At 45.2% G+C, this 26696-nt stretch overlaps 1 protein-coding gene across 3 annotated transcripts in view; it reads left to right on the top strand.

Moving 5' to 3' along the window:
• Nucleotides 1-26696, top strand: part of CP (ceruloplasmin) — a 297764-nt gene that overhangs the window by 193063 nt on the left and 78005 nt on the right. For all 3 annotated transcript variants that reach the window (XM_069727615.1, XM_069727616.1, XM_069727617.1), the window contains 3 exons: nucleotides 19361-19511; nucleotides 20609-20821; nucleotides 23557-23761. In XM_069727615.1, coding sequence (XP_069583716.1) covers nucleotides 19361-19511; nucleotides 20609-20821; nucleotides 23557-23761 — 569 coding nt within the window. The remainder of the gene's footprint in view (nucleotides 1-19360; nucleotides 19512-20608; nucleotides 20822-23556; nucleotides 23762-26696) is intronic.

Below are 26696 nucleotides of genomic sequence, written 5' to 3'. Positions count from 1 at the left end.
CCAGCTGCTTCGAAAGCATCACCAAACCAGGGATTCAAGCTTCAGGAGGCTAATTTGCATATTCCAGGTGCCTTCTGGGAGAAGCGAAGTCTCCCTAAGCTAGAAGATCGTTGGGTACAGCCGGGACCAGCTGCTTCGAAAGCATCACCAAACCAGGGATTCAAGCTTCAGGAGGCTAATTTGCATATTCCAGGTGCCTTCTGGGAGAAGCGAAGTCTCCCTAAGCTAGAAGATCGTTGGGTACAGCCGGGACCAGCTGCTTCGAAAGCATCACCAAACCAGGGATTCAAGCTTCAGGAGGCTAATTTGCATATTCCAGGTGCCTTCTGGGAGAAGCGAAGTCTCCCTAAGCTAGAAGATCGTTGGGTACAGCCGGGACCAGCTGCTTCGAAAGCATCACCAAACCAGGGATTCAAGCTTCAGGAGGCTAATTTGCATATTCCAGGTGCCTTCTGGGAGAAGCGAAGTCTCCCTAAGCTAGAAGATCGTTGGGTACAGCCGGGACCAGCTGCTTCGAAAGCATCACCAAACCAGGGATTCAAGCTTCAGGAGGCTAATTTGCATATTCCAGGTGCCTTCTGGGAGAAGCGAAGTCTCCCTAAGCTAGAAGATCGTTGGGTACAGCCGGGACCAGCTGCTTCGAAAGCATCACCAAACCAGGGATTCAAGCTTCAGGAGGCTAATTTGCATATTCCAGGTGCCTTCTGGGAGAAGCGAAGTCTCCCTAAGCTAGAAGATCGTTGGGTACAGCCGGGACCAGCTGCTTCGAAAGCATCACCAAACCAGGGATTCAAGCTTCAGGAGGCTAATTTGCATATTCCAGGTGCCTTCTGGGAGAAGCGAAGTCTCCCTAAGCTAGAAGATCGTTGGGTACAGCCGGGACCAGCTGCTTCGAAAGCATCACCAAACCAGGGATTCAAGCTTCAGGAGGCTAATTTGCATATTCCAGGTGCCTTCTGGGAGAAGCGAAGTCTCCCTAAGCTAGAAGATCGTTGGGTACAGCCGGGACCAGCTGCTTCGAAAGCATCACCAAACCAGGGATTCAAGCTTCAGGAGGCTAATTTGCATATTCCAGGTGCCTTCTGGGAGAAGCGAAGTCTCCCTAAGCTAGAAGATCGTTGGGTACAGCCGGGACCAGCTGCTTCGAAAGCATCACCAAACCAGGGATTCAAGCTTCAGGAGGCTAATTTGCATATTCCAGGTGCCTTCTGGGAGAAGCGAAGTCTCCCTAAGCTAGAAGATCGTTGGGTACAGCCGGGACCAGCTGCTTCGAAAGCATCACCAAACCAGGGATTCAAGCTTCAGGAGGCTAATTTGCATATTCCAGGTGCCTTCTGGGAGAAGCGAAGTCTCCCTAAGCTAGAAGATCGTTGGGTACAGCCGGGACCAGCTGCTTCGAAAGCATCACCAAACCAGGGATTCAAGCTTCAGGAGGCTAATTTGCATATTCCAGGTGCCTTCTGGGAGAAGCGAAGTCTCCCTAAGCTAGAAGATCGTTGGGTACAGCCGGGACCAGCTGCTTCGAAAGCATCACCAAACCAGGGATTCAAGCTTCAGGAGGCTAATTTGCATATTCCAGGTGCCTTCTGGGAGAAGCGAAGTCTCCCTAAGCTAGAAGATCGTTGGGTACAGCCGGGACCAGCTGCTTCGAAAGCATCACCAAACCAGGGATTCAAGCTTCAGGAGGCTAATTTGCATATTCCAGGTGCCTTCTGGGAGAAGCGAAGTCTCCCTAAGCTAGAAGATCGTTGGGTACAGCCGGGACCAGCTGCTTCGAAAGCATCACCAAACCAGGGATTCAAGCTTCAGGAGGCTAATTTGCATATTCCAGGTGCCTTCTGGGAGAAGCGAAGTCTCCCTAAGCTAGAAGATCGTTGGGTACAGCCGGGACCAGCTGCTTCGAAAGCATCACCAAACCAGGGATTCAAGCTTCAGGAGGCTAATTTGCATATTCCAGGTGCCTTCTGGGAGAAGCGAAGTCTCCCTAAGCTAGAAGATCGTTGGGTACAGCCGGGACCAGCTGCTTCGAAAGCATCACCAAACCAGGGATTCAAGCTTCAGGAGGCTAATTTGCATATTCCAGGTGCCTTCTGGGAGAAGCGAAGTCTCCCTAAGCTAGAAGATCGTTGGGTACAGCCGGGACCAGCTGCTTCGAAAGCATCACCAAACCAGGGATTCAAGCTTCAGGAGGCTAATTTGCATATTCCAGGTGCCTTCTGGGAGAAGCGAAGTCTCCCTAAGCTAGAAGATCGTTGGGTACAGCCGGGACCAGCTGCTTCGAAAGCATCACCAAACCAGGGATTCAAGCTTCAGGAGGCTAATTTGCATATTCCAGGTGCCTTCTGGGAGAAGCGAAGTCTCCCTAAGCTAGAAGATCGTTGGGTACAGCCGGGACCAGCTGCTTCGAAAGCATCACCAAACCAGGGATTCAAGCTTCAGGAGGCTAATTTGCATATTCCAGGTGCCTTCTGGGAGAAGCGAAGTCTCCCTAAGCTAGAAGATCGTTGGGTACAGCCGGGACCAGCTGCTTCGAAAGCATCACCAAACCAGGGATTCAAGCTTCAGGAGGCTAATTTGCATATTCCAGGTGCCTTCTGGGAGAAGCGAAGTCTCCCTAAGCTAGAAGATCGTTGGGTACAGCCGGGACCAGCTGCTTCGAAAGCATCACCAAACCAGGGATTCAAGCTTCAGGAGGCTAATTTGCATATTCCAGGTGCCTTCTGGGAGAAGCGAAGTCTCCCTAAGCTAGAAGATCGTTGGGTACAGCCGGGACCAGCTGCTTCGAAAGCATCACCAAACCAGGGATTCAAGCTTCAGGAGGCTAATTTGCATATTCCAGGTGCCTTCTGGGAGAAGCGAAGTCTCCCTAAGCTAGAAGATCGTTGGGTACAGCCGGGACCAGCTGCTTCGAAAGCATCACCAAACCAGGGATTCAAGCTTCAGGAGGCTAATTTGCATATTCCAGGTGCCTTCTGGGAGAAGCGAAGTCTCCCTAAGCTAGAAGATCGTTGGGTACAGCCGGGACCAGCTGCTTCGAAAGCATCACCAAACCAGGGATTCAAGCTTCAGGAGGCTAATTTGCATATTCCAGGTGCCTTCTGGGAGAAGCGAAGTCTCCCTAAGCTAGAAGATCGTTGGGTACAGCCGGGACCAGCTGCTTCGAAAGCATCACCAAACCAGGGATTCAAGCTTCAGGAGGCTAATTTGCATATTCCAGGTGCCTTCTGGGAGAAGCGAAGTCTCCCTAAGCTAGAAGATCGTTGGGTACAGCCGGGACCAGCTGCTTCGAAAGCATCACCAAACCAGGGATTCAAGCTTCAGGAGGCTAATTTGCATATTCCAGGTGCCTTCTGGGAGAAGCGAAGTCTCCCTAAGCTAGAAGATCGTTGGGTACAGCCGGGACCAGCTGCTTCGAAAGCATCACCAAACCAGGGATTCAAGCTTCAGGAGGCTAATTTGCATATTCCAGGTGCCTTCTGGGAGAAGCGAAGTCTCCCTAAGCTAGAAGATCGTTGGGTACAGCCGGGACCAGCTGCTTCGAAAGCATCACCAAACCAGGGATTCAAGCTTCAGGAGGCTAATTTGCATATTCCAGGTGCCTTCTGGGAGAAGCGAAGTCTCCCTAAGCTAGAAGATCGTTGGGTACAGCCGGGACCAGCTGCTTCGAAAGCATCACCAAACCAGGGATTCAAGCTTCAGGAGGCTAATTTGCATATTCCAGGTGCCTTCTGGGAGAAGCGAAGTCTCCCTAAGCTAGAAGATCGTTGGGTACAGCCGGGACCAGCTGCTTCGAAAGCATCACCAAACCAGGGATTCAAGCTTCAGGAGGCTAATTTGCATATTCCAGGTGCCTTCTGGGAGAAGCGAAGTCTCCCTAAGCTAGAAGATCGTTGGGTACAGCCGGGACCAGCTGCTTCGAAAGCATCACCAAACCAGGGATTCAAGCTTCAGGAGGCTAATTTGCATATTCCAGGTGCCTTCTGGGAGAAGCGAAGTCTCCCTAAGCTAGAAGATCGTTGGGTACAGCCGGGACCAGCTGCTTCGAAAGCATCACCAAACCAGGGATTCAAGCTTCAGGAGGCTAATTTGCATATTCCAGGTGCCTTCTGGGAGAAGCGAAGTCTCCCTAAGCTAGAAGATCGTTGGGTACAGCCGGGACCAGCTGCTTCGAAAGCATCACCAAACCAGGGATTCAAGCTTCAGGAGGCTAATTTGCATATTCCAGGTGCCTTCTGGGAGAAGCGAAGTCTCCCTAAGCTAGAAGATCGTTGGGTACAGCCGGGACCAGCTGCTTCGAAAGCATCACCAAACCAGGGATTCAAGCTTCAGGAGGCTAATTTGCATATTCCAGGTGCCTTCTGGGAGAAGCGAAGTCTCCCTAAGCTAGAAGATCGTTGGGTACAGCCGGGACCAGCTGCTTCGAAAGCATCACCAAACCAGGGATTCAAGCTTCAGGAGGCTAATTTGCATATTCCAGGTGCCTTCTGGGAGAAGCGAAGTCTCCCTAAGCTAGAAGATCGTTGGGTACAGCCGGGACCAGCTGCTTCGAAAGCATCACCAAACCAGGGATTCAAGCTTCAGGAGGCTAATTTGCATATTCCAGGTGCCTTCTGGGAGAAGCGAAGTCTCCCTAAGCTAGAAGATCGTTGGGTACAGCCGGGACCAGCTGCTTCGAAAGCATCACCAAACCAGGGATTCAAGCTTCAGGAGGCTAATTTGCATATTCCAGGTGCCTTCTGGGAGAAGCGAAGTCTCCCTAAGCTAGAAGATCGTTGGGTACAGCCGGGACCAGCTGCTTCGAAAGCATCACCAAACCAGGGATTCAAGCTTCAGGAGGCTAATTTGCATATTCCAGGTGCCTTCTGGGAGAAGCGAAGTCTCCCTAAGCTAGAAGATCGTTGGGTACAGCCGGGACCAGCTGCTTCGAAAGCATCACCAAACCAGGGATTCAAGCTTCAGGAGGCTAATTTGCATATTCCAGGTGCCTTCTGGGAGAAGCGAAGTCTCCCTAAGCTAGAAGATCGTTGGGTACAGCCGGGACCAGCTGCTTCGAAAGCATCACCAAACCAGGGATTCAAGCTTCAGGAGGCTAATTTGCATATTCCAGGTGCCTTCTGGGAGAAGCGAAGTCTCCCTAAGCTAGAAGATCGTTGGGTACAGCCGGGACCAGCTGCTTCGAAAGCATCACCAAACCAGGGATTCAAGCTTCAGGAGGCTAATTTGCATATTCCAGGTGCCTTCTGGGAGAAGCGAAGTCTCCCTAAGCTAGAAGATCGTTGGGTACAGCCGGGACCAGCTGCTTCGAAAGCATCACCAAACCAGGGATTCAAGCTTCAGGAGGCTAATTTGCATATTCCAGGTGCCTTCTGGGAGAAGCGAAGTCTCCCTAAGCTAGAAGATCGTTGGGTACAGCCGGGACCAGCTGCTTCGAAAGCATCACCAAACCAGGGATTCAAGCTTCAGGAGGCTAATTTGCATATTCCAGGTGCCTTCTGGGAGAAGCGAAGTCTCCCTAAGCTAGAAGATCGTTGGGTACAGCCGGGACCAGCTGCTTCGAAAGCATCACCAAACCAGGGATTCAAGCTTCAGGAGGCTAATTTGCATATTCCAGGTGCCTTCTGGGAGAAGCGAAGTCTCCCTAAGCTAGAAGATCGTTGGGTACAGCCGGGACCAGCTGCTTCGAAAGCATCACCAAACCAGGGATTCAAGCTTCAGGAGGCTAATTTGCATATTCCAGGTGCCTTCTGGGAGAAGCGAAGTCTCCCTAAGCTAGAAGATCGTTGGGTACAGCCGGGACCAGCTGCTTCGAAAGCATCACCAAACCAGGGATTCAAGCTTCAGGAGGCTAATTTGCATATTCCAGGTGCCTTCTGGGAGAAGCGAAGTCTCCCTAAGCTAGAAGATCGTTGGGTACAGCCGGGACCAGCTGCTTCGAAAGCATCACCAAACCAGGGATTCAAGCTTCAGGAGGCTAATTTGCATATTCCAGGTGCCTTCTGGGAGAAGCGAAGTCTCCCTAAGCTAGAAGATCGTTGGGTACAGCCGGGACCAGCTGCTTCGAAAGCATCACCAAACCAGGGATTCAAGCTTCAGGAGGCTAATTTGCATATTCCAGGTGCCTTCTGGGAGAAGCGAAGTCTCCCTAAGCTAGAAGATCGTTGGGTACAGCCGGGACCAGCTGCTTCGAAAGCATCACCAAACCAGGGATTCAAGCTTCAGGAGGCTAATTTGCATATTCCAGGTGCCTTCTGGGAGAAGCGAAGTCTCCCTAAGCTAGAAGATCGTTGGGTACAGCCGGGACCAGCTGCTTCGAAAGCATCACCAAACCAGGGATTCAAGCTTCAGGAGGCTAATTTGCATATTCCAGGTGCCTTCTGGGAGAAGCGAAGTCTCCCTAAGCTAGAAGATCGTTGGGTACAGCCGGGACCAGCTGCTTCGAAAGCATCACCAAACCAGGGATTCAAGCTTCAGGAGGCTAATTTGCATATTCCAGGTGCCTTCTGGGAGAAGCGAAGTCTCCCTAAGCTAGAAGATCGTTGGGTACAGCCGGGACCAGCTGCTTCGAAAGCATCACCAAACCAGGGATTCAAGCTTCAGGAGGCTAATTTGCATATTCCAGGTGCCTTCTGGGAGAAGCGAAGTCTCCCTAAGCTAGAAGATCGTTGGGTACAGCCGGGACCAGCTGCTTCGAAAGCATCACCAAACCAGGGATTCAAGCTTCAGGAGGCTAATTTGCATATTCCAGGTGCCTTCTGGGAGAAGCGAAGTCTCCCTAAGCTAGAAGATCGTTGGGTACAGCCGGGACCAGCTGCTTCGAAAGCATCACCAAACCAGGGATTCAAGCTTCAGGAGGCTAATTTGCATATTCCAGGTGCCTTCTGGGAGAAGCGAAGTCTCCCTAAGCTAGAAGATCGTTGGGTACAGCCGGGACCAGCTGCTTCGAAAGCATCACCAAACCAGGGATTCAAGCTTCAGGAGGCTAATTTGCATATTCCAGGTGCCTTCTGGGAGAAGCGAAGTCTCCCTAAGCTAGAAGATCGTTGGGTACAGCCGGGACCAGCTGCTTCGAAAGCATCACCAAACCAGGGATTCAAGCTTCAGGAGGCTAATTTGCATATTCCAGGTGCCTTCTGGGAGAAGCGAAGTCTCCCTAAGCTAGAAGATCGTTGGGTACAGCCGGGACCAGCTGCTTCGAAAGCATCACCAAACCAGGGATTCAAGCTTCAGGAGGCTAATTTGCATATTCCAGGTGCCTTCTGGGAGAAGCGAAGTCTCCCTAAGCTAGAAGATCGTTGGGTACAGCCGGGACCAGCTGCTTCGAAAGCATCACCAAACCAGGGATTCAAGCTTCAGGAGGCTAATTTGCATATTCCAGGTGCCTTCTGGGAGAAGCGAAGTCTCCCTAAGCTAGAAGATCGTTGGGTACAGCCGGGACCAGCTGCTTCGAAAGCATCACCAAACCAGGGATTCAAGCTTCAGGAGGCTAATTTGCATATTCCAGGTGCCTTCTGGGAGAAGCGAAGTCTCCCTAAGCTAGAAGATCGTTGGGTACAGCCGGGACCAGCTGCTTCGAAAGCATCACCAAACCAGGGATTCAAGCTTCAGGAGGCTAATTTGCATATTCCAGGTGCCTTCTGGGAGAAGCGAAGTCTCCCTAAGCTAGAAGATCGTTGGGTACAGCCGGGACCAGCTGCTTCGAAAGCATCACCAAACCAGGGATTCAAGCTTCAGGAGGCTAATTTGCATATTCCAGGTGCCTTCTGGGAGAAGCGAAGTCTCCCTAAGCTAGAAGATCGTTGGGTACAGCCGGGACCAGCTGCTTCGAAAGCATCACCAAACCAGGGATTCAAGCTTCAGGAGGCTAATTTGCATATTCCAGGTGCCTTCTGGGAGAAGCGAAGTCTCCCTAAGCTAGAAGATCGTTGGGTACAGCCGGGACCAGCTGCTTCGAAAGCATCACCAAACCAGGGATTCAAGCTTCAGGAGGCTAATTTGCATATTCCAGGTGCCTTCTGGGAGAAGCGAAGTCTCCCTAAGCTAGAAGATCGTTGGGTACAGCCGGGACCAGCTGCTTCGAAAGCATCACCAAACCAGGGATTCAAGCTTCAGGAGGCTAATTTGCATATTCCAGGTGCCTTCTGGGAGAAGCGAAGTCTCCCTAAGCTAGAAGATCGTTGGGTACAGCCGGGACCAGCTGCTTCGAAAGCATCACCAAACCAGGGATTCAAGCTTCAGGAGGCTAATTTGCATATTCCAGGTGCCTTCTGGGAGAAGCGAAGTCTCCCTAAGCTAGAAGATCGTTGGGTACAGCCGGGACCAGCTGCTTCGAAAGCATCACCAAACCAGGGATTCAAGCTTCAGGAGGCTAATTTGCATATTCCAGGTGCCTTCTGGGAGAAGCGAAGTCTCCCTAAGCTAGAAGATCGTTGGGTACAGCCGGGACCAGCTGCTTCGAAAGCATCACCAAACCAGGGATTCAAGCTTCAGGAGGCTAATTTGCATATTCCAGGTGCCTTCTGGGAGAAGCGAAGTCTCCCTAAGCTAGAAGATCGTTGGGTACAGCCGGGACCAGCTGCTTCGAAAGCATCACCAAACCAGGGATTCAAGCTTCAGGAGGCTAATTTGCATATTCCAGGTGCCTTCTGGGAGAAGCGAAGTCTCCCTAAGCTAGAAGATCGTTGGGTACAGCCGGGACCAGCTGCTTCGAAAGCATCACCAAACCAGGGATTCAAGCTTCAGGAGGCTAATTTGCATATTCCAGGTGCCTTCTGGGAGAAGCGAAGTCTCCCTAAGCTAGAAGATCGTTGGGTACAGCCGGGACCAGCTGCTTCGAAAGCATCACCAAACCAGGGATTCAAGCTTCAGGAGGCTAATTTGCATATTCCAGGTGCCTTCTGGGAGAAGCGAAGTCTCCCTAAGCTAGAAGATCGTTGGGTACAGCCGGGACCAGCTGCTTCGAAAGCATCACCAAACCAGGGATTCAAGCTTCAGGAGGCTAATTTGCATATTCCAGGTGCCTTCTGGGAGAAGCGAAGTCTCCCTAAGCTAGAAGATCGTTGGGTACAGCCGGGACCAGCTGCTTCGAAAGCATCACCAAACCAGGGATTCAAGCTTCAGGAGGCTAATTTGCATATTCCAGGTGCCTTCTGGGAGAAGCGAAGTCTCCCTAAGCTAGAAGATCGTTGGGTACAGCCGGGACCAGCTGCTTCGAAAGCATCACCAAACCAGGGATTCAAGCTTCAGGAGGCTAATTTGCATATTCCAGGTGCCTTCTGGGAGAAGCGAAGTCTCCCTAAGCTAGAAGATCGTTGGGTACAGCCGGGACCAGCTGCTTCGAAAGCATCACCAAACCAGGGATTCAAGCTTCAGGAGGCTAATTTGCATATTCCAGGTGCCTTCTGGGAGAAGCGAAGTCTCCCTAAGCTAGAAGATCGTTGGGTACAGCCGGGACCAGCTGCTTCGAAAGCATCACCAAACCAGGGATTCAAGCTTCAGGAGGCTAATTTGCATATTCCAGGTGCCTTCTGGGAGAAGCGAAGTCTCCCTAAGCTAGAAGATCGTTGGGTACAGCCGGGACCAGCTGCTTCGAAAGCATCACCAAACCAGGGATTCAAGCTTCAGGAGGCTAATTTGCATATTCCAGGTGCCTTCTGGGAGAAGCGAAGTCTCCCTAAGCTAGAAGATCGTTGGGTACAGCCGGGACCAGCTGCTTCGAAAGCATCACCAAACCAGGGATTCAAGCTTCAGGAGGCTAATTTGCATATTCCAGGTGCCTTCTGGGAGAAGCGAAGTCTCCCTAAGCTAGAAGATCGTTGGGTACAGCCGGGACCAGCTGCTTCGAAAGCATCACCAAACCAGGGATTCAAGCTTCAGGAGGCTAATTTGCATATTCCAGGTGCCTTCTGGGAGAAGCGAAGTCTCCCTAAGCTAGAAGATCGTTGGGTACAGCCGGGACCAGCTGCTTCGAAAGCATCACCAAACCAGGGATTCAAGCTTCAGGAGGCTAATTTGCATATTCCAGGTGCCTTCTGGGAGAAGCGAAGTCTCCCTAAGCTAGAAGATCGTTGGGTACAGCCGGGACCAGCTGCTTGGAAAGAATCACCAAATTTTTGCCTGTAGGACATTATTGCAAGAGAGCTTGGCTGAGTAGATTACACAAGAAGGAAAACACACAGCAAGTCAGCAGGATCTAGGAGCAACATGGCAGATGTGACAACCTACATGGTGAGCTGCAGCATGTGCTACATGTTCACAGATCAACCAGAAGAAGAATCCAATTTCACCTGTCAGAAGTGTAGACTAGTGGCCCTTTTAGAAGAAAAGGTGCGGGGTCTGGAAGAAAGAATAGCAACTTTGAAACTCATCAAAGAGAATGAAGACTACTGGTCACAGAAGGTGAAAAAAGTGTCAGAGAACCTCCAAAAGCAGATGAGTGGAAGCATGTGACCAAAAGAAGCAAGAAGACCATGGAGAAATCACCAACCACACAACTGAAGAACCGATATCAAATCTTTGTAGAGGATGAAGATGGCACACCTAAGAATGAAGCAATACCAGCAAGCAAAAAAGAAAAGGGCACACAGCAACAAGTGACAGCAAAAAGTACAGCCAAGAAGCAACGAAGAGTGGTGGTGGTGGGAGACTCACTACTGAGAGGCACCGAAGCAGCCATCTGCAGACCGGACATAACTGCAAGAGAAGTATGCTGCCTTCCAGGTGCGATGATCAAGGATGTGACCGATAGGATACCAAAGCTCTTCAGCTCCAAGGACGTCCACCCATTTCTTCTGATACATGTTGGCACCAATGACACGGCAAGGAAGGACCTACCGACAATCTGCAAGGACTTTGAAGAGTTGGGGAAGAAAGTAAAGGAACTGGATGCACAGGTAGTTTTTTCTTCTATCCTTCCAGTAGACGGGCATGGCACCAGGAGATGGAACAGGATCCTTGATGCAAACAACTGGCTAAGACGATGGTGCAGACAACAAGGATTTGGATTCCTGGACCACGGTGTGAATTACTGGTATGATGGACTCCTCGCCAGAGACGGACTACACCTCAACAAACCTGGGAAACACACATTCGCCAGAAGACTCGCTACACTCATCAGGAGGGCGTTAAACTAGAAGAAGAGGGGACGGGAAGAAAAACATTAGACTCGAACAAAGACGACCCAGGAAAACATACTCAGAAGGGAGGTAAGAACATTTCTAAAACAATCCACAGTGAGGAGATTGGAACAAAACAAAATCCTCTAAACTGCATGCTCGCAAACGCCAGAAGCCTGACAAACAAGATGGAAGAACTAGAAGCAGAAATATCTACAGGTAACTTTGACATAGTGGCAATAACCGAGACATGGTTAGATGAAAGCTATGACTGGGCAGTTAACTTACAGGGTTACAGTCTGTTTAGAAAGGATCGTAAAAATCGGAGAGGAGGAGGGGTTTGTCTCTATGTAAAGTCTTGTCTAAAGTCCACTTTAAGGGAGGATATTAGCGAAGGGAATGAGGATGTCGAGTCCATATGGGTTGAAATTCATGGAGGGAAAAATGGTAACAAAATTCTCATTGGGGTCTGTTACAAACCCCCAAATATAACAGAAAGCATGGAAAGTCTACTTCTAAAGCAGATAGATGAAGCTGCAACCCATAATGAGGTCCTGGTTATGGGGGACTTTAACTACCCGGATATTAACTGGGAAACAGAAACCTGTGAAACCCATAAAGGCAACAGGTTTCTGCTAATAACCAAGAAAAATTATCTTTCACAATTGGTGCAGAATCCAACCAGAGGAGCAGCACTTTTAGACCTAATACTATCTAATAGACCTGACAGAATAACAAATCTGCAGGTGGTTGGGCATTTAGGAAATAGCGACCACAATATTGTGCAGTTTCACCTGTCTTTCACTAGGGGGACTTGTCAGGGAGTCACAAAAACATTGAACTTTAGGAAGGCAAAGTTTGAACAGCTTAGAGATGCCCTTAATCTGGTAGACTGGGACAATATCCTCAGAAATGAGAATACAGATAATAAATGGGAAATGTTTAAGAACATCCTAAATAGGCAGTGTAAGCGGTTTATACCTTGTGGGAATAAAAGGACTAGAAATAGGAAAAACCCAATGTGGCTAAACAAAGAAGTAAGACAGGCAATTAACAGTAAAAAGAAAGCATTTGCACTACTAAAGCAGGATGGCACCATTGAAGCTCTAAAAAACTATAGGGAGAAAAATACTTTATCTAAAAAACTAATTAAAGCTGCCAAAAAGGAAACAGAGAAGCACATTGCTAAGGAGAGTAAAACTAATCCCAAACTGTTCTTCAACTATATCAATAGTAAAAGAATAAAAACTGAAAATGTAGGCCCCTTAAAAAATAGTGAGGAAAGAATGGTTGTAGATGACGAGGAAAAAGCTAACATATTAAACACCTTCTTCTCCACGGTATTCACGGTGGAAAATGAAATGCTAGGTGAAATCCCAAGAAACAATGAAAACCCTATATTAAGGGTCACCAATCTAACCCAAGAAGAGGTGCGAAACCGGCTAAATAAGATTAAAATAGATAAATCTCCGGGTCCGGATGGCATACACCCACGAGTACTAAGAGAACTAAGTAATGTAATAGATAAACCATTATTTCTTATTTTTAGTGACTCTATAGCGACAGGGTCTGTTCCGCAGGACTGGCGCATAGCAAATGTGGTGCCAATATTCAAAAAGGGCTCTAAAAGTGAACCTGGAAATTATAGGCCAGTAAGTCTAACCTCTATTGTTGGTAAAATATTTGAAGGGTTTCTGAGGGATGTTATTCTGGATTATCTCAATGAGAATAACTGTTTAACTCCATATCAGCATGGGTTTATGAGAAATCGCTCCTGTCAAACCAATCTAATCAGTTTTTATGAAGAGGTAAGCTATAGGCTAGACCACGGTGAGTCATTGGACGTGGTATATCTCGATTTTTCCAAAGCGTTTGATACCGTGCCGCACAAGAGGTTGGTACACAAAATGAGAATGCTTGGTCTGGGGGAAAATGTGTGTAAATGGGTTAGTAACTGGCTTAGTGATAGAAAGCAGAGGGTGGTTATAAATGGTATAGTCTCTAACTGGGTCGCTGTGACCAGTGGGGTACCGCAGGGGTCAGTATTGGGACCTGTTCTCTTCAACATATTCATTAATGATCTGGTAGAAGGTTTACACAGTAAAATATCGATATTTGCAGATGATACAAAACTATGTAAAGCAGTTAATACAAGAGAAGATAGTATTCTGCTACAGATGGATCTGGATAAGTTGGAAACTTGGGCTGAAAGGTGGCAGATGAGGTTTAACAATGATAAATGTAAGGTTATACACATGGGAAGAGGGAATCAATATCACCATTACACACTGAACGGGAAACCACTGGGTAAATCTGACAGGGAGAAGGACTTGGGGATCCTAGTTAATGATAAACTTACCTGGAGCAGCCAGTGCCAGGCAGCAGCTGCCAAGGCAAACAGGATCATGGGGTGCATTAAAAGAGGTCTGGATACACATGATGAGAGCATTATACTGCCTCTGTACAAATCCCTAGTTAGACCGCACATGGAGTACTGTGTCCAGTTTTGGGCACCGGTGCTCAGGAAGGATATAATGGAACTAGAGAGAGTACAAAGGAGGGCAACAAAATTAATAAAGGGGATGGGAGAACTACAATACCCAGATAGATTAGCGAAATTAGGATTATTTAGTCTAGAAAAAAGACGACTGAGGGGCGATCTAATAACCATGTATAAGTATATAAGGGGACAATACAAATATCTCGCTGAGGATCTGTTTATACCAAAGAAGGTGACGGGCACAAGGGGGCATTCTTTGCGTCTGGAGGAGAGAAGGTTTTTCCACCAACATAGAAGAGGATTCTTTACTGTTAGGGCAGTGAGAATCTGGAATTGCTTGCCTGAGGAGGTGGTGATGGCGAACTCAGTCGAGGGGTTCAAGAGAGGCCTGGATGTCTTCCTGGAGCAGAACAATATTGTATCATACAATTATTAGGTTCTGTAGAAGGACGTAGATCTGGGTATTTATTATGATGGAATATAGGCTGAACTGGATGGACAAATGTCTTTTTTCGGCCTTACTAACTATGTTACTATGTTACTATGTTACTATGTCCTATGTTAGTAACTATCAGGTCACTTTGTGTGCTCTTAACCACTAGGTCCATTATGGTTCTGAATCACCTGTTCATAACACTGGTCTCCTGGTAGCACCTCTAGCACCTCCAGGAGAGAATTGAAAGTGTTGAATAACCATTTAGGGTTGTGAGACAGGGAGGATATGAGAGATGAGAAGTAGGTTGATTTTGCTGCATTGAGTTTGGCCTTGAAAGTAGCGAGGGACTGTTTGAATGTGATGAAGTGCTCGTTGGAGTGGGATCTTTTCCATCTCTGCTCAGCAACCCTGCTAGCCCGTCTCAGTTCTTTGGTCAGGCTGGTGTGCCAGGGCTGTGTCTGTTGATTGTGTGTATATATATACAGTATACAGTTAGGTCCATATATATTTGGACAGAGGCAACATTTTTCTAATTTTGGTTATAGACATTACCACAATGAATTTCAAACAAAACAATTCAGATGCAGTTGAAGTTCAGACTTTCAGCTATCATTTGAGAGTATCCACATTAAAATTGGATGAAGGGTTTATTAGTTTCAGCTCCTTAACATGTGCCACCCTGTTTTTAAAGGGACCCAAAGTAATTGGACAGATTCAATAATTTTAAATAAAATGTTCATTTTTAGTACCTGGTTGAAAACCCTTTGTTGGCATTGACTGCCTGAAGTCTTGAACTCATGGACATCACCAGATGCTGTGTTTCCTCCTTTTTGGTGCTCTGTTAGGCCTTCACTGCGGTGGTTAAAATTCATAGTGGAAAAGTCTATAACCAAAATTAGAAAAATGTTGTCTCTGTCCAAATATATATGGACCTAACTGTATATACACAATCAGCACCCCTTCCCTCTCCAATCAACAACCAAAAACTACTGGAACAACACTTCCATCTTGAACTGTCCTCCCACCTCTCTTCCTGTTCCCTCTTCGACCGCTTTCAATCTGGCTTCTGGCCGCATCACTCCACTGAAAGTGCCCTAACTATAGTCACCAATGACCTATTAACTGCCAAAGCAAGCGGCACTTCTCTGTCCTCCTCCTAGACCTGTCCTCTGCCTTTGACACAGTGGACCATTCTCTACTACTACAGACCCTCTCCTCTCTTGGCATCACTTACTTGGCCCTATCTTGGATTTCGTCGTACCCAACAGACCGGACGTTCAGCGCCTCCCACTCGCACACCACCTCCTCACTTCACTCCCTATCTGTCGGAGTCCTGCAAGGTATGCCGACGACACACAGATCTACATCTCTGGACCAGATATCACCATCCTGCTAGCCAGAATCCCACAATGTCTGTCTGCTATTTCATCCTTCTTCTCCGCTAGATTTCTAAAACTTAATCTGGACAAAACAGAATTCATCATCTTTCCCCCATCTCACTCGACTCCCCCAACAGACCTATCCATTAAAGTAAATGGCTGCCCACTCTCCCCAGTCCCACAAGCTCGCTGCCTCGGGGTAATCCTTGACTCTGATCTCTCCTTCAAACCACATATCCAAGTGCTTTCCACTTCCTGCCGACTTCAACTCAAAAATGTTTCCCGGATCCGTACATTCCTAAACCAAGAATCTGCAAAAACCCTAGTCCATGCCCTCATCATCTCCCGCCTTGACTACTGCAACGTCCTGCTCTGTGGCCTCCCCTCTAACACTCTCGCACCCCTCCAATCTATTTTAAACTCTGCTGCCTGACTAATCCACCTGTCCCCCCGCTATTCCCCGGCCTCTCCCCTCTGTCAATCCCTTCACTGGCTCCCCATTACCCAGAGACTCCAGTACAAAACTCTAACCATGACATACAAAGCCATCCACAACATGTTTCCTCCATACATCTGTGACCTCGTCTCCCGGTACTTACCGGCACTCAACCTCTGATCCTCACAAGATCATCTTCTATACTCCCCTCTTATCTCCATCTTCCCACAATCGCATACAAGATTTCTCCCGTGCATCCCCCCTACTCTTGAACTCTCTACCACAACACATCAGACTCTCGCCTGCCTTGGAAACCTTAAAAAAGAACCTGAAGACTCACCTCTTCCGACAAGCCTACAACCTGCAGTAACCACCGATAGACCAAACAGCTGCACGACCAGCTTTACCCTCGCATACTGTATTCTCACCCATCCCTTGTAGATTGTCAGTCCTCGCGGGCAGGGTCCTCTTTCCCCATATACTAGTCATGAATTATATTGATTAAGATTACTGTACTTGTTTTTTACTATGCATACTGCTCCTCACATGTAAAGCGCCATGGAATAAATGGCGCTATAATAATATATATATATATATATATATATATATATATATATATATATATACATATATATATATATATATATATATATACATATATATATATATATATATATATATATATATATATATATACAATAAATGCTAATGACAAAATGGAGACATTCCAGTACATGGGATGAATACATGTAACGGAATAACAATAATCGCGACAGAGAAAAAAGTGTGTGGGGGGAATGGAATGGGGGAATTTGCCTAGAGAAGTGATAACCCCAATACTGGAGGAGAAGTTAGGGTTGGGGGATGGTAGACTGCAGTATACAGGAGAATGCAAATGGTGTAGCGACTCTCAAATAGAAGGGAAAATAGGGAAGTAGAGAACATCAGAAGTAAATAAACAGCACTGAAACAAAAATATTCACAGAGTTAGGATGTTAGGAAGTGATCAAAAAGGGTAAGATTCCAATACCTAGGGAATGGATAACAATGTGCAAAAAAACAAAATGGAGAATACATGACCAAATAGGGCAATAAAATTAACCATGGCATGACCGAGTCCATGGCATACCTGTGATCATCTTGTCCAGGAGACAGAGGGTAGTAGGTGCTATGAGGTGTGTGGGAGAGCATGCTCATGTACGGAGAGGAGGATGGAACTTCGGGCTCAGGTGATTGCTGGAGAGCGCATTATAATGTATTGCGTTGTAAACAGCCAAAGAGTGTGCTGGACCGGAGATGTTAGATTTGTAGTATTATCATGCGCTGTCTCACGGCAGGCCAGCTTAATTAGACATTTGGTATCTTCTTGCGGCCCACTTACAATTACAATGATTTGGCCCGCGGGCCTGAGTTTGACATCTATGCTCTATAACAATTAACATAAACGGTTGATGGTCCAAATATTGAGGATGGGCCATGCAAAGTTACAGAGCGGAGTGACTAAGTAAAATGCTTAAACGTTGCTAACCGTCTGACTCAATAAAAGAAGAGAAAGAAGAGTGCAAACCTTTTCTGATATTAAAGATGAATGAAACTTGGCACTCAATTTTTGAGAAGAAAAGCTTCTTAGTTTATTGATGCATGAAAAATTGACCTAACGGTGAAAAAACAAAAGGCAAACATATACGTGATGCTCCATCTGGGGTAGGGAGACATGTGCCAGAGAGATGAATCTATCCAGAATAAACGGTGCTCCGTGCGAGGTGGAGATATGGTCCGTGCTGAGATACTGAATAAAAGAAATAACAATCGTGCTGGAGATGAGAGGACGCTGGTGATGGTGTGACCTCAGGACAAGGAGGTCTAGCTAAGTACGCTAAAGGGTTTAACCCTTTCCCTCGGCTCTGGCTTTTTTTTTTTTAGCAGACTGCAGCTCCTATATCCCGTGCTCTGGCTGACGCTCATTCAGGCTTATTAGCTTCCTCATCCAGGTAGTTTTTATGCTCCCATTTACTCTATGACCTCTCCTCTGTGTATAGCTCCATTTTAGGCAGTCTCCCTCAGGCAGTAGTTATATTACTTTCCTATTTCTCTCTCTAAGGACCCATTCTACCTTGTCTTTTCTTTTCTCCTCTTCACCTTTTTGGTCTTCCCTTTGTTTTTCCTTATTTTCTCCCTATTTTCTGGTGTGCCCAGCTAGATTTATGTGCACAGACTCACGTATCCTTTATTTCTCTAGGTCCTCACGTTAGATCATCCACCATGCTATTCCACATAGCTTCACTGGAGGCGTATTCTGTACCACATGTCTGCGCTTCTCATATCTGTATAGTACATTTCTGTGTTGTATCCTTTTACCGTACTTAGCTAGACCTCCTTGTCCTGAGGTCACACCATCACCAGTGTCCTCTCATCTCCAGCACGATTGTTATTTCCCTTATTCAGTATCTCAGCACCGACCATATCTCCACCTCGCACGGAGCACCGTTTATTCTGGATAGATTCATCTCTCTGGCACATGTCTCCCTACCCCAGATGGAGCATCACGTATATGTTTGCCTTTTGTTTTTTCACCGTTAGGTTGATTTTTCATTGTTGCATTATATGACGTATACTTCTGCATCATGTGACACTATGTTTATTTTTATATATTTACTAGTCAATGTCTAAGAAACGCTCTGACGAAGGTCCGGTGTGGACCGAAAACGTTTAGCGGTTTTGTTTGTCTGGATGCATCCATAAACTAAGAAGCTTTTCTTCTCAAAAATTGAGTGCCAAGTTTCATTCATCTTTAATATACGGGGTGGACACCCTACTTGAGCACCGCCAACCCTCATATCTACTGAGTGCCGTGTTTTCTTACCTTTTCTTACCGTATCCTTTTCTGATATTAACATCAGCACAAAAACTGCACTAGGAAAGTCTGGGTGAGTAATTGCATACAAGCCTTACATCACCAAGCACAATGCCATGTGTCAGATGGAGTGGTGAAAAGTACGATACCTTTGGACACTGGAGGAGGGGAAACATTTTTTGTGGAGTGATGAATCACGATTCTCCATCTATCTCAGTGTTTCTCAACTCCAGTCCTCAAGACCCCATAACAGGTCATGTTTTCAGGATTTCCTTAGTATTGCATAGGCGATGGAATTAATGCTTGAGCAGGTGATGAAATTATCACCTGTGCAATACTAAGGAAATCCTGAAAACATGACTTGTTGTGGGGTCTTGAGGACTGGAGTTAAGAAACACTGATCTATCTGATGAATGCGTTTGGCAAATGTGAGAACTTTAACTGCCTAACTTCTTTGTGCCAATAGTAAATTTTAGTGGTGGAGGAGGGATAATACTATTGAGTTGGTTTTCAGGGATAGGCCAGGCCCTATAGTCCCATTTGGGCTTCTGATTTTTTTGTTGGCACCCCAGGACATTACTGTTTTGTAAAATAACCTTAGATTTTGTTCAGATGTGATTGTAAAGAAGTTCATATGATTACAGAGAGGGATCGCTCACAATTACTTCATTATGCCTAACGTATTTGATGAAAATAAGAGCTGGTATCTGGAAGAGAACATTGAGCGATTTACAAGCAGCCCTCATAGTGTGGACCAGGAAGATCCAAATTTTCAGGAATCTAATATGATGCACTGTGAGTGTTTACTAAGCGTTATTATTAACTTGCTTTATATCAATTATTAAATCATTTTTAGCAAGATCTGATTATAGAAGTGGACACGCTCTAGGTCTGAACAGCAATTTGTGGGTTTTTTCTATTTATAATTTTTTATATCTTACAAATGGCATAACATGCTATCTGTTTAAGGCTACGTTCACACAACGTTAGTGCCTCTTACTGTCACCATCAGGGAGTTCTGTCTGAAGCCCAGAAAAACGAGATTTAGGTGAATCCCCGACGGAGCCATTGAGTATATGAGGCAAACACAGTCCAATGTCAGCAACGTTCAACTTCTATTCCACCAATGTCCATCTTTTATGCCGGATATAAAGGCCTAGCAGACTGCGCTACAGCGTCCAGCATAAACTTTGGACTCCGTTGTTTTTTCAACAGACTGTCTGGATACCTTTTTTTCTTGGCTTTAGAAAAAAAGCCTCTGACGAAAGCAACAAAAGAGGCATAAGGTAGTGTGAAACTAACCTAACAATTACTCTGGAGTCATATCTGTTTTAGATCTTTAATACTTGTACCTGTTCAAAAACTAACACCTCACTCAGAATAACATGTACTATCTTCCATGATCAATGAATAAATGATACTGTCGCACTAATAGACTTGAAATGAGCGGAAAATTAAGAAGAGGAGCACACACAATAGAAATTGGTATATGTAGTAATTCTCGTATGGTATGAAATTCACAATAAGAATGCACTATGCCAGTAAAATGATACTTCCCATAGAGACATTAACTAAGAGGATAACTAGATATTGTTTCTCTATATAGTTGGAAGTCCGTTTTACCAGTAAGATATAGTGGAGCTGGTAAACAGTCATTGCTATACCGCCAGGTAGATTAATCAATGGTAATTAGTATAGGCATACAGTTAGTAGGGCAGTATCATTTATTCATTTATCTTAGTTTTCCTCATTTATGGGCCATCACATCGGACTCATAGATCTACCAGCAGATTATAGTACCTCCTCCCCACCGTCTCTTTGGGCGCTAGTGCATTTTTATACTTTATCTACTATCTTCCACCTCTAATGGTTATATTGTGCCCTGTGAATAGCAATCAATGGATACATGTATGGAAATCAGCCGGGGCTAGACATGTGTAAAGGAGACTCAATCCGTTGGCATCTGCTGGGACTAGGCTCCGAGGTCGACATGCATGGGATACACTTTACTGGAAATACCATTCGCCTCCATGATACCACAAGGGATGTCGCTAGCTTATTTCCACACATCTCATACTCAGTAATAATGACTCCGGACAATGAAGGTAAGTTACAGGGAATGATTGCATTAGTACATCCATGGTATGTGCTCCTCTGCTGCAAATTATAGGTATATATTACAATTTATCATTTTTTTAAATCTTGCAAATAGTCAAACCTGGAAATAATGCACCAGGAGGTCAAATGTCTAGTAAGGGCAGTTTTACACGTCCAGATATTTCCGGTACCAGAGATATCCATGTCCATGTGTCTGTGTGCTCACGTAGTACATCCATGTGCTGCCTGTGTGCCGCATCAGGACCACATGAACTGCCGCCAGGAAGCAGCGCTACCGTAATCTGCTGTCTCCTGCGTGTGGTGCTGAAGACGGCTGATAGATGCGCCTTTTCTGGGCAGCTGCGGGCTGCTTTTTTAAGGCTGGAGGCCATAGCCATTGCCCCTTTCCAGCCTGAGAATAGCAGCCCGCACCTGTGAGTTTTGCTGAGTTGGTTGGAAAATATAGGGGGGACCGCATGTCGGGTTGCCTTTCATCCCTTCACCTCTGCTCGCGCTGCTTTCAGCCAAGCAGGGGAAAGTGGATGACAGCTGGCTTCAGCACCACACGCAGGGGAACAGCGCTTACAGTAGCGCTGTTTCTCCCGCAGCCGGCCGTGCACACGGAGGAAAGTGTACACTATTCTCCGTGTGCACGTGTGCGGGACCTATTGCGGTACGTGCTGCCTGTAAAAAAACGGACATGTCTGTGTTTTGCACACAGACACACGGTGAAAACACGCTGACAGGTGCACAGACCCATTCATTTGAATGGGTCTACGTGTGTCAGTGTCTCTGGTACGTGAGAAAACTGTCACTACACGTACCGGAGGCACTGACGTGTGAAACCGCCCTGAGGTAGCAAGATATCAAAAAGAAGATAATTGACCGGGAAATTCTTCGAAAGATGGGTGTCGTTCATTCCCACATTACCAGACAACACTAAAGATAGATTGAGGAAACACTTCATCTCATGAAACTTACTTGAGACACTTCATAAACAGGTTCCAATACCATAGTCATTGACATTATGTGAGAATTCAGTTCGCACACAGTGGGGATGGGAGGGAGGGGTTGTTTTTTCTTTTCTTTTTTTGGGGGGTTAAATGTTGAATTCATGGTATTTGTTGGATATCATTGACTGTATTTACTACTATGCATTTAATAAACAGAGTTTAAAAAAAAATAGAAGATAATCACATAATCTATACATTTTATGCTTGGGGTCTCATTCAGACAGCCGAGATTTTTACATAATCACAAATTGGTTAGAGTTTCATCATTGTTTGGTCAGTGTTGGTTTTTACCATCAGTGTTTCATCGGCGATTTTCACATGACTCACAGCTGTCTAAATGAGACCTTAGGTGAAGTTTTTGTAAAAAAAGATGATATACAATAGATCAAAGTCAGCAGTATCCGCCAATAAGTTCCTGCGTACAATCACGATATACAAACAGTAGATATGGCTATGTTCACACAGGATTTTCAGGAGTTTTCTGAATGGATCCAGAATTCTCCTCAAAAAACACACCACTAAAACACCTGAAAAACTCTTCCTATACATTAATTTGCATAAAACATTTTGATGTTAACATAAGGAGTTTATTGAGCTTTACTTTCCTTAAAGAAGTTTTGACAAATGTCTGGTGGAAAAAAAGTGCATGTAATTACTTTGAAATAACCTGAAATAAAATCTTTGCAAACTTCGCATTGATAAAGAAGACTGCAAAGAACGCATCAGGAAAAAACTTTTCCAAAACTCTACATTACTGCTTCGGGAAAAGTATAACTCCCCTGAAAGAGCAATGTTTCCTGTTGCCATTTTTGGTTGAAAAATTACTTGGTTTTGAATACCTCAAAAAAGTTTGAGTGACGACACCTTGGACTAAATTTACGCTTCCTATTTTTTTTTTCCTCTTTGTACCCAAGAGAAAAACAACCAATTTTCACGTATGTAGGGGATGTGATTTTCATCCATTTTTGTCCTTGTGTCATTTGTTTTTCTCGTATGATAAAAAACTGATGAATAAGTCAGTGAAAAACAGATAATACATTGAGGCAACATGAATGGCATTTCTATATTGTCCCAATTTTTTGTTTTTTTAAACTGACCTGTTCACATGAATGGACAAGTTTGGTCAACAAATCAGACCATACTTGGACAAGTTTTTGTCAAATGAAAAGGCTTACAGACTAAATTAGGTGCATGAAATATCTAGGGTTAGCTCACAGCACTCTTCACAGGACAAAAGGGCCGATTGTGGCATTCTCCTGTATATCCTTGTCAGATATATGTAAGAGAACATAGAGCTGCACATCCGCAATTACTGGAAACCAGCCTGAGATTTGGAACAGCTGTCTGAACTTGGCCTTACAGCAAACCTGTCAGCAGGATTGTGCCCAGTAAACTACACACAGTGTAAGGTTGGCGCTGTTAAACTGATTAAAATGATACCTGGGTTGATTAAATCCATTCATAATTAAATGAATATGTAAGCGGAACACCACAAGAAGATCCCCCCACAGGCCGCCCCGGAGCTTGAGCATATCATTAACGGAAAACTAAAAATAAAGATTAAACAACAACCACAAGACGGATTTCATCAGCCAAGGTATCATTGTAATCAGTATAACGGCGCCAACCTGGCACTGTCTGTAGGTTACTGTGCACAATCCTGCCGACAGGTTCACTTTAATGTCACATACACTTGCAAGAACTACACTTGTCTATTTTTGTCTTCTCAGGTGTTTTTAATGTTGAATGTATGACTACAGACCATTACACAGGAGGAATGAGACAGCGCTACAGGGTTCAGTCATGTGGCAAACAGGAGTCTTCAAAAGGCTTTTTCTATACACAAACATATTACATTGCAGCAGAAGAGGTTGAATGGGACTATTCACCAAATCGGACCTGGGAACATGAGAGGCACGTGCACAGTGAGGAGAGGTGATTGATTTTTACTTCCACAGTCATGTTTTCTTCGCCGAACACCTGAAAACTGAATAATTGAAAAGCTATAGCATTAAAAGGAGCCTGTTTTAACCCATCAAGACTTCAGACACTGCTTTACTGGGGATTGGAGAGTAGATGAAACATTTCTATATGCTTGGTCATGTAGGTTCTATGACCGAGGACTCAAAGTTTCAATCCCTCCAACCCTGCGACCACAAATGCTGGTGCAACCCCTCTTCTCTGCTAGCCATATCATACAGAGATGACTGTAACATCTAAATAGGAGACTCCTACAACCATCACTCATGAGTAGAGGGGGAAAGATTGGGAAAGTGAATTAAAACTTTGATTCCTCTGCCATGCAGTCTATAGGGCCATAGGACCATGCACATAGGTATGTTTCAACCAAAGACGCAAACAGAAATCATGAGGCCCCATAGCCAAATTCCAAATAGGGCCCTCCCTTCGCCAAACAAAAAAGTGTTTCCTGGAGTCATGGCTCATAGGTGTGGTCACAAAAAGGCAGAACTTCCAACTCTTCGACAATTACAAACTACTTTTGCTCCCATTGAGGCCCCTTAGTGATCCAATGCACTACTATGCCCCTTTAAAGACACCAATAATGTATGATGCCTACAAAAAAAGCCCGCCAAACACAGCATTAACCCCCTTGAGAATTCCATCACATTACATTTCAAATGCACAGTAACATAACCACACAGTACTCCCCTGTAAAGTATGATGCCTCCAGAGTGCCCCCACATCGTATGATGACCCCACAATACATCCCTATGCACAGAATATAACCATTCACAGTATGTCCCCATGCATGTAGTCACTGGAAAGAAACAAGAATAAAAGGAAAACTACTCACTTCTCCCCTGCTATTTCCATGTCTGCATCATGTAGTCTGAAGCTTCTCACAGTGGGTGTGAAGACGTCAGTCTCTCAGACACACAGGGATAAGGATGGGACACAGAGCTGAAGGCTCCTTGATCCATCATTGCTTTCAACTCTATCTGCATCCATAATTCATCTAAATTTCTAGAAAAAAAATAGTTTATAATTTATTTTTTTTAAAGTTTGACTGTGAGCTGAGTAACACACAAAGCCTTGGTATTCTTGAAGGGTACTACATTAACTTTAATCCCTTCTCCAGCTCTTCCAAGAGCTATAACTCTTTTTACTATCGATATATTGATACAGCCATATGATGGCTTGGGGGTTTTTTTGGCACAAGATGTAATTTTGAATGACACAAGGCACGTTAGCATGTAAAATAATTCCAAGTTGGATGCAATGGTGAAAAAAATGCAATTCTGCTATTGTTTTGGAGGCATTCATCGTATGGTAAAAATGACCTGGCAATAGGATTATTCACATTAGTATGAATGCAGCAGTACCTAACTTTAATAGTTTTTTTTTTAATTTAGTGGTTAAAAATGTTTTCTACACTTTATAAAAAATATATAAAAGGATCTTTTTTATTTATTTTTCAAAGAGCTGTATGATTGCTTAACTTTTGCGTGTTAAGCTGGCATTTCTGCTTATATAAAATGTTTTGTTCACTTTTTTAACATTTTTTTAGAGACCTGTGACATCTATATAGTTAACCAGCAATGATCAGAGCCAGCTCAGTTCACTGCTGTTAAACAGATGATGCCAGCTATGTAACACAAGCCAGTATCTGCCGCACGAGGAGTGCGTTCAGCTCTTGAGTCGACAGCACACCTATGGACCCAGCACTGATGTACAGTTATGTCTATATGTGCCAAGGGGTTAAAAAGACCCTCACAGGTCTAATGTCAGTGTTAGCTAATACTAGTATTGCCCCTCAACTAACAATTCTGGATCATCTTTTCTCAGAAACTCTACATTGTATTATTCCTCTATTATATACATGTTAACAAATAGACAACTGGGTGTTGCCAGTCTCCTAGACAAAGGGGTGTGTCACTACATAATCTGACATTGTCACCCCTCATTGATTGGACAAGGTCAGACTGTGTAGGGACACACCCTCAAATGGTTAAATCTAGTTATCAATTTATTCCTAATATATTTTCTGTATCTCTTCCTTATGGCTGTCCGTACCTCTGCTTGTTGCCATTTCCATGTAAGCTGTACTGCTCGTTACAGTATCAGCACAGTCATCAAAACCGTAGCCATATATCTGTGCAATCATCACATCACCTGGATAAATGTTTGTCCCGAACAGTCTATAATCAAGTCCCACAGTGACTGCAAGCAGAAATCTTGAACATTTAGAGTGATTTCAAGCAAAAATTTAAAATAGCTGAAAATGTATCTAAAAAGTATAAAAAAAAGCATAACTTTATTATAATATGTAACCCTTAGTTCTTACAGCAGTAGTAGCTTAGTAAAAATGTAATGGGTCATGTTTACTAAACCTGTGTAATGCATAGACATCATAAACCTATGACAGATTTATCATAGTAGCTTTGGCATCTTTTTCATGTCTAACTTTACACCATCTATTGGTTGGCCTAGTTTACACTAACGTTCAAAAGTTTAGGGTCACTTAGAAATATCCTTATTTTTGGAAGAAAAGCACAGTTTTTTCCAATGAAGCTAACATTAAATGATTCAGAAATACACTCTATGCATTGTTAATGTGGTAAATTACTGTTCTAGCTCCAAACATCTGGTTTGTAATGCAATATCATCATAGGTGTATAGAGGCCCATTTCCAACAACCATCACTCCAGTGTTCTTATGGTACTTTGTGTTTGCTAACTGTGTTAGAAGGCTAATGGATGATTAGAATACCCTTGAAAACCCTTTTGCAAGTATGTTAGTGGAGCGCCCCCAGACGCAGGGCCGCGGGTTACTCGGTACCGGTCCTCTCTGTCTCGGCTCTAGGGATGTCACGGTGGCAGGACCCAGTCTGTGACCCTGCTAAGGGGCG

Source organism: Ranitomeya imitator, chromosome 5, assembly GCF_032444005.1.
Source record: "Ranitomeya imitator isolate aRanImi1 chromosome 5, aRanImi1.pri, whole genome shotgun sequence".
NCBI classification, from domain to species: Eukaryota; Metazoa; Chordata; class Amphibia; order Anura; family Dendrobatidae; genus Ranitomeya; species Ranitomeya imitator.
The sequence above is the reverse complement of the archived record's forward strand: the minus strand, read 5'-3'. Positions and strand labels throughout refer to the sequence as shown.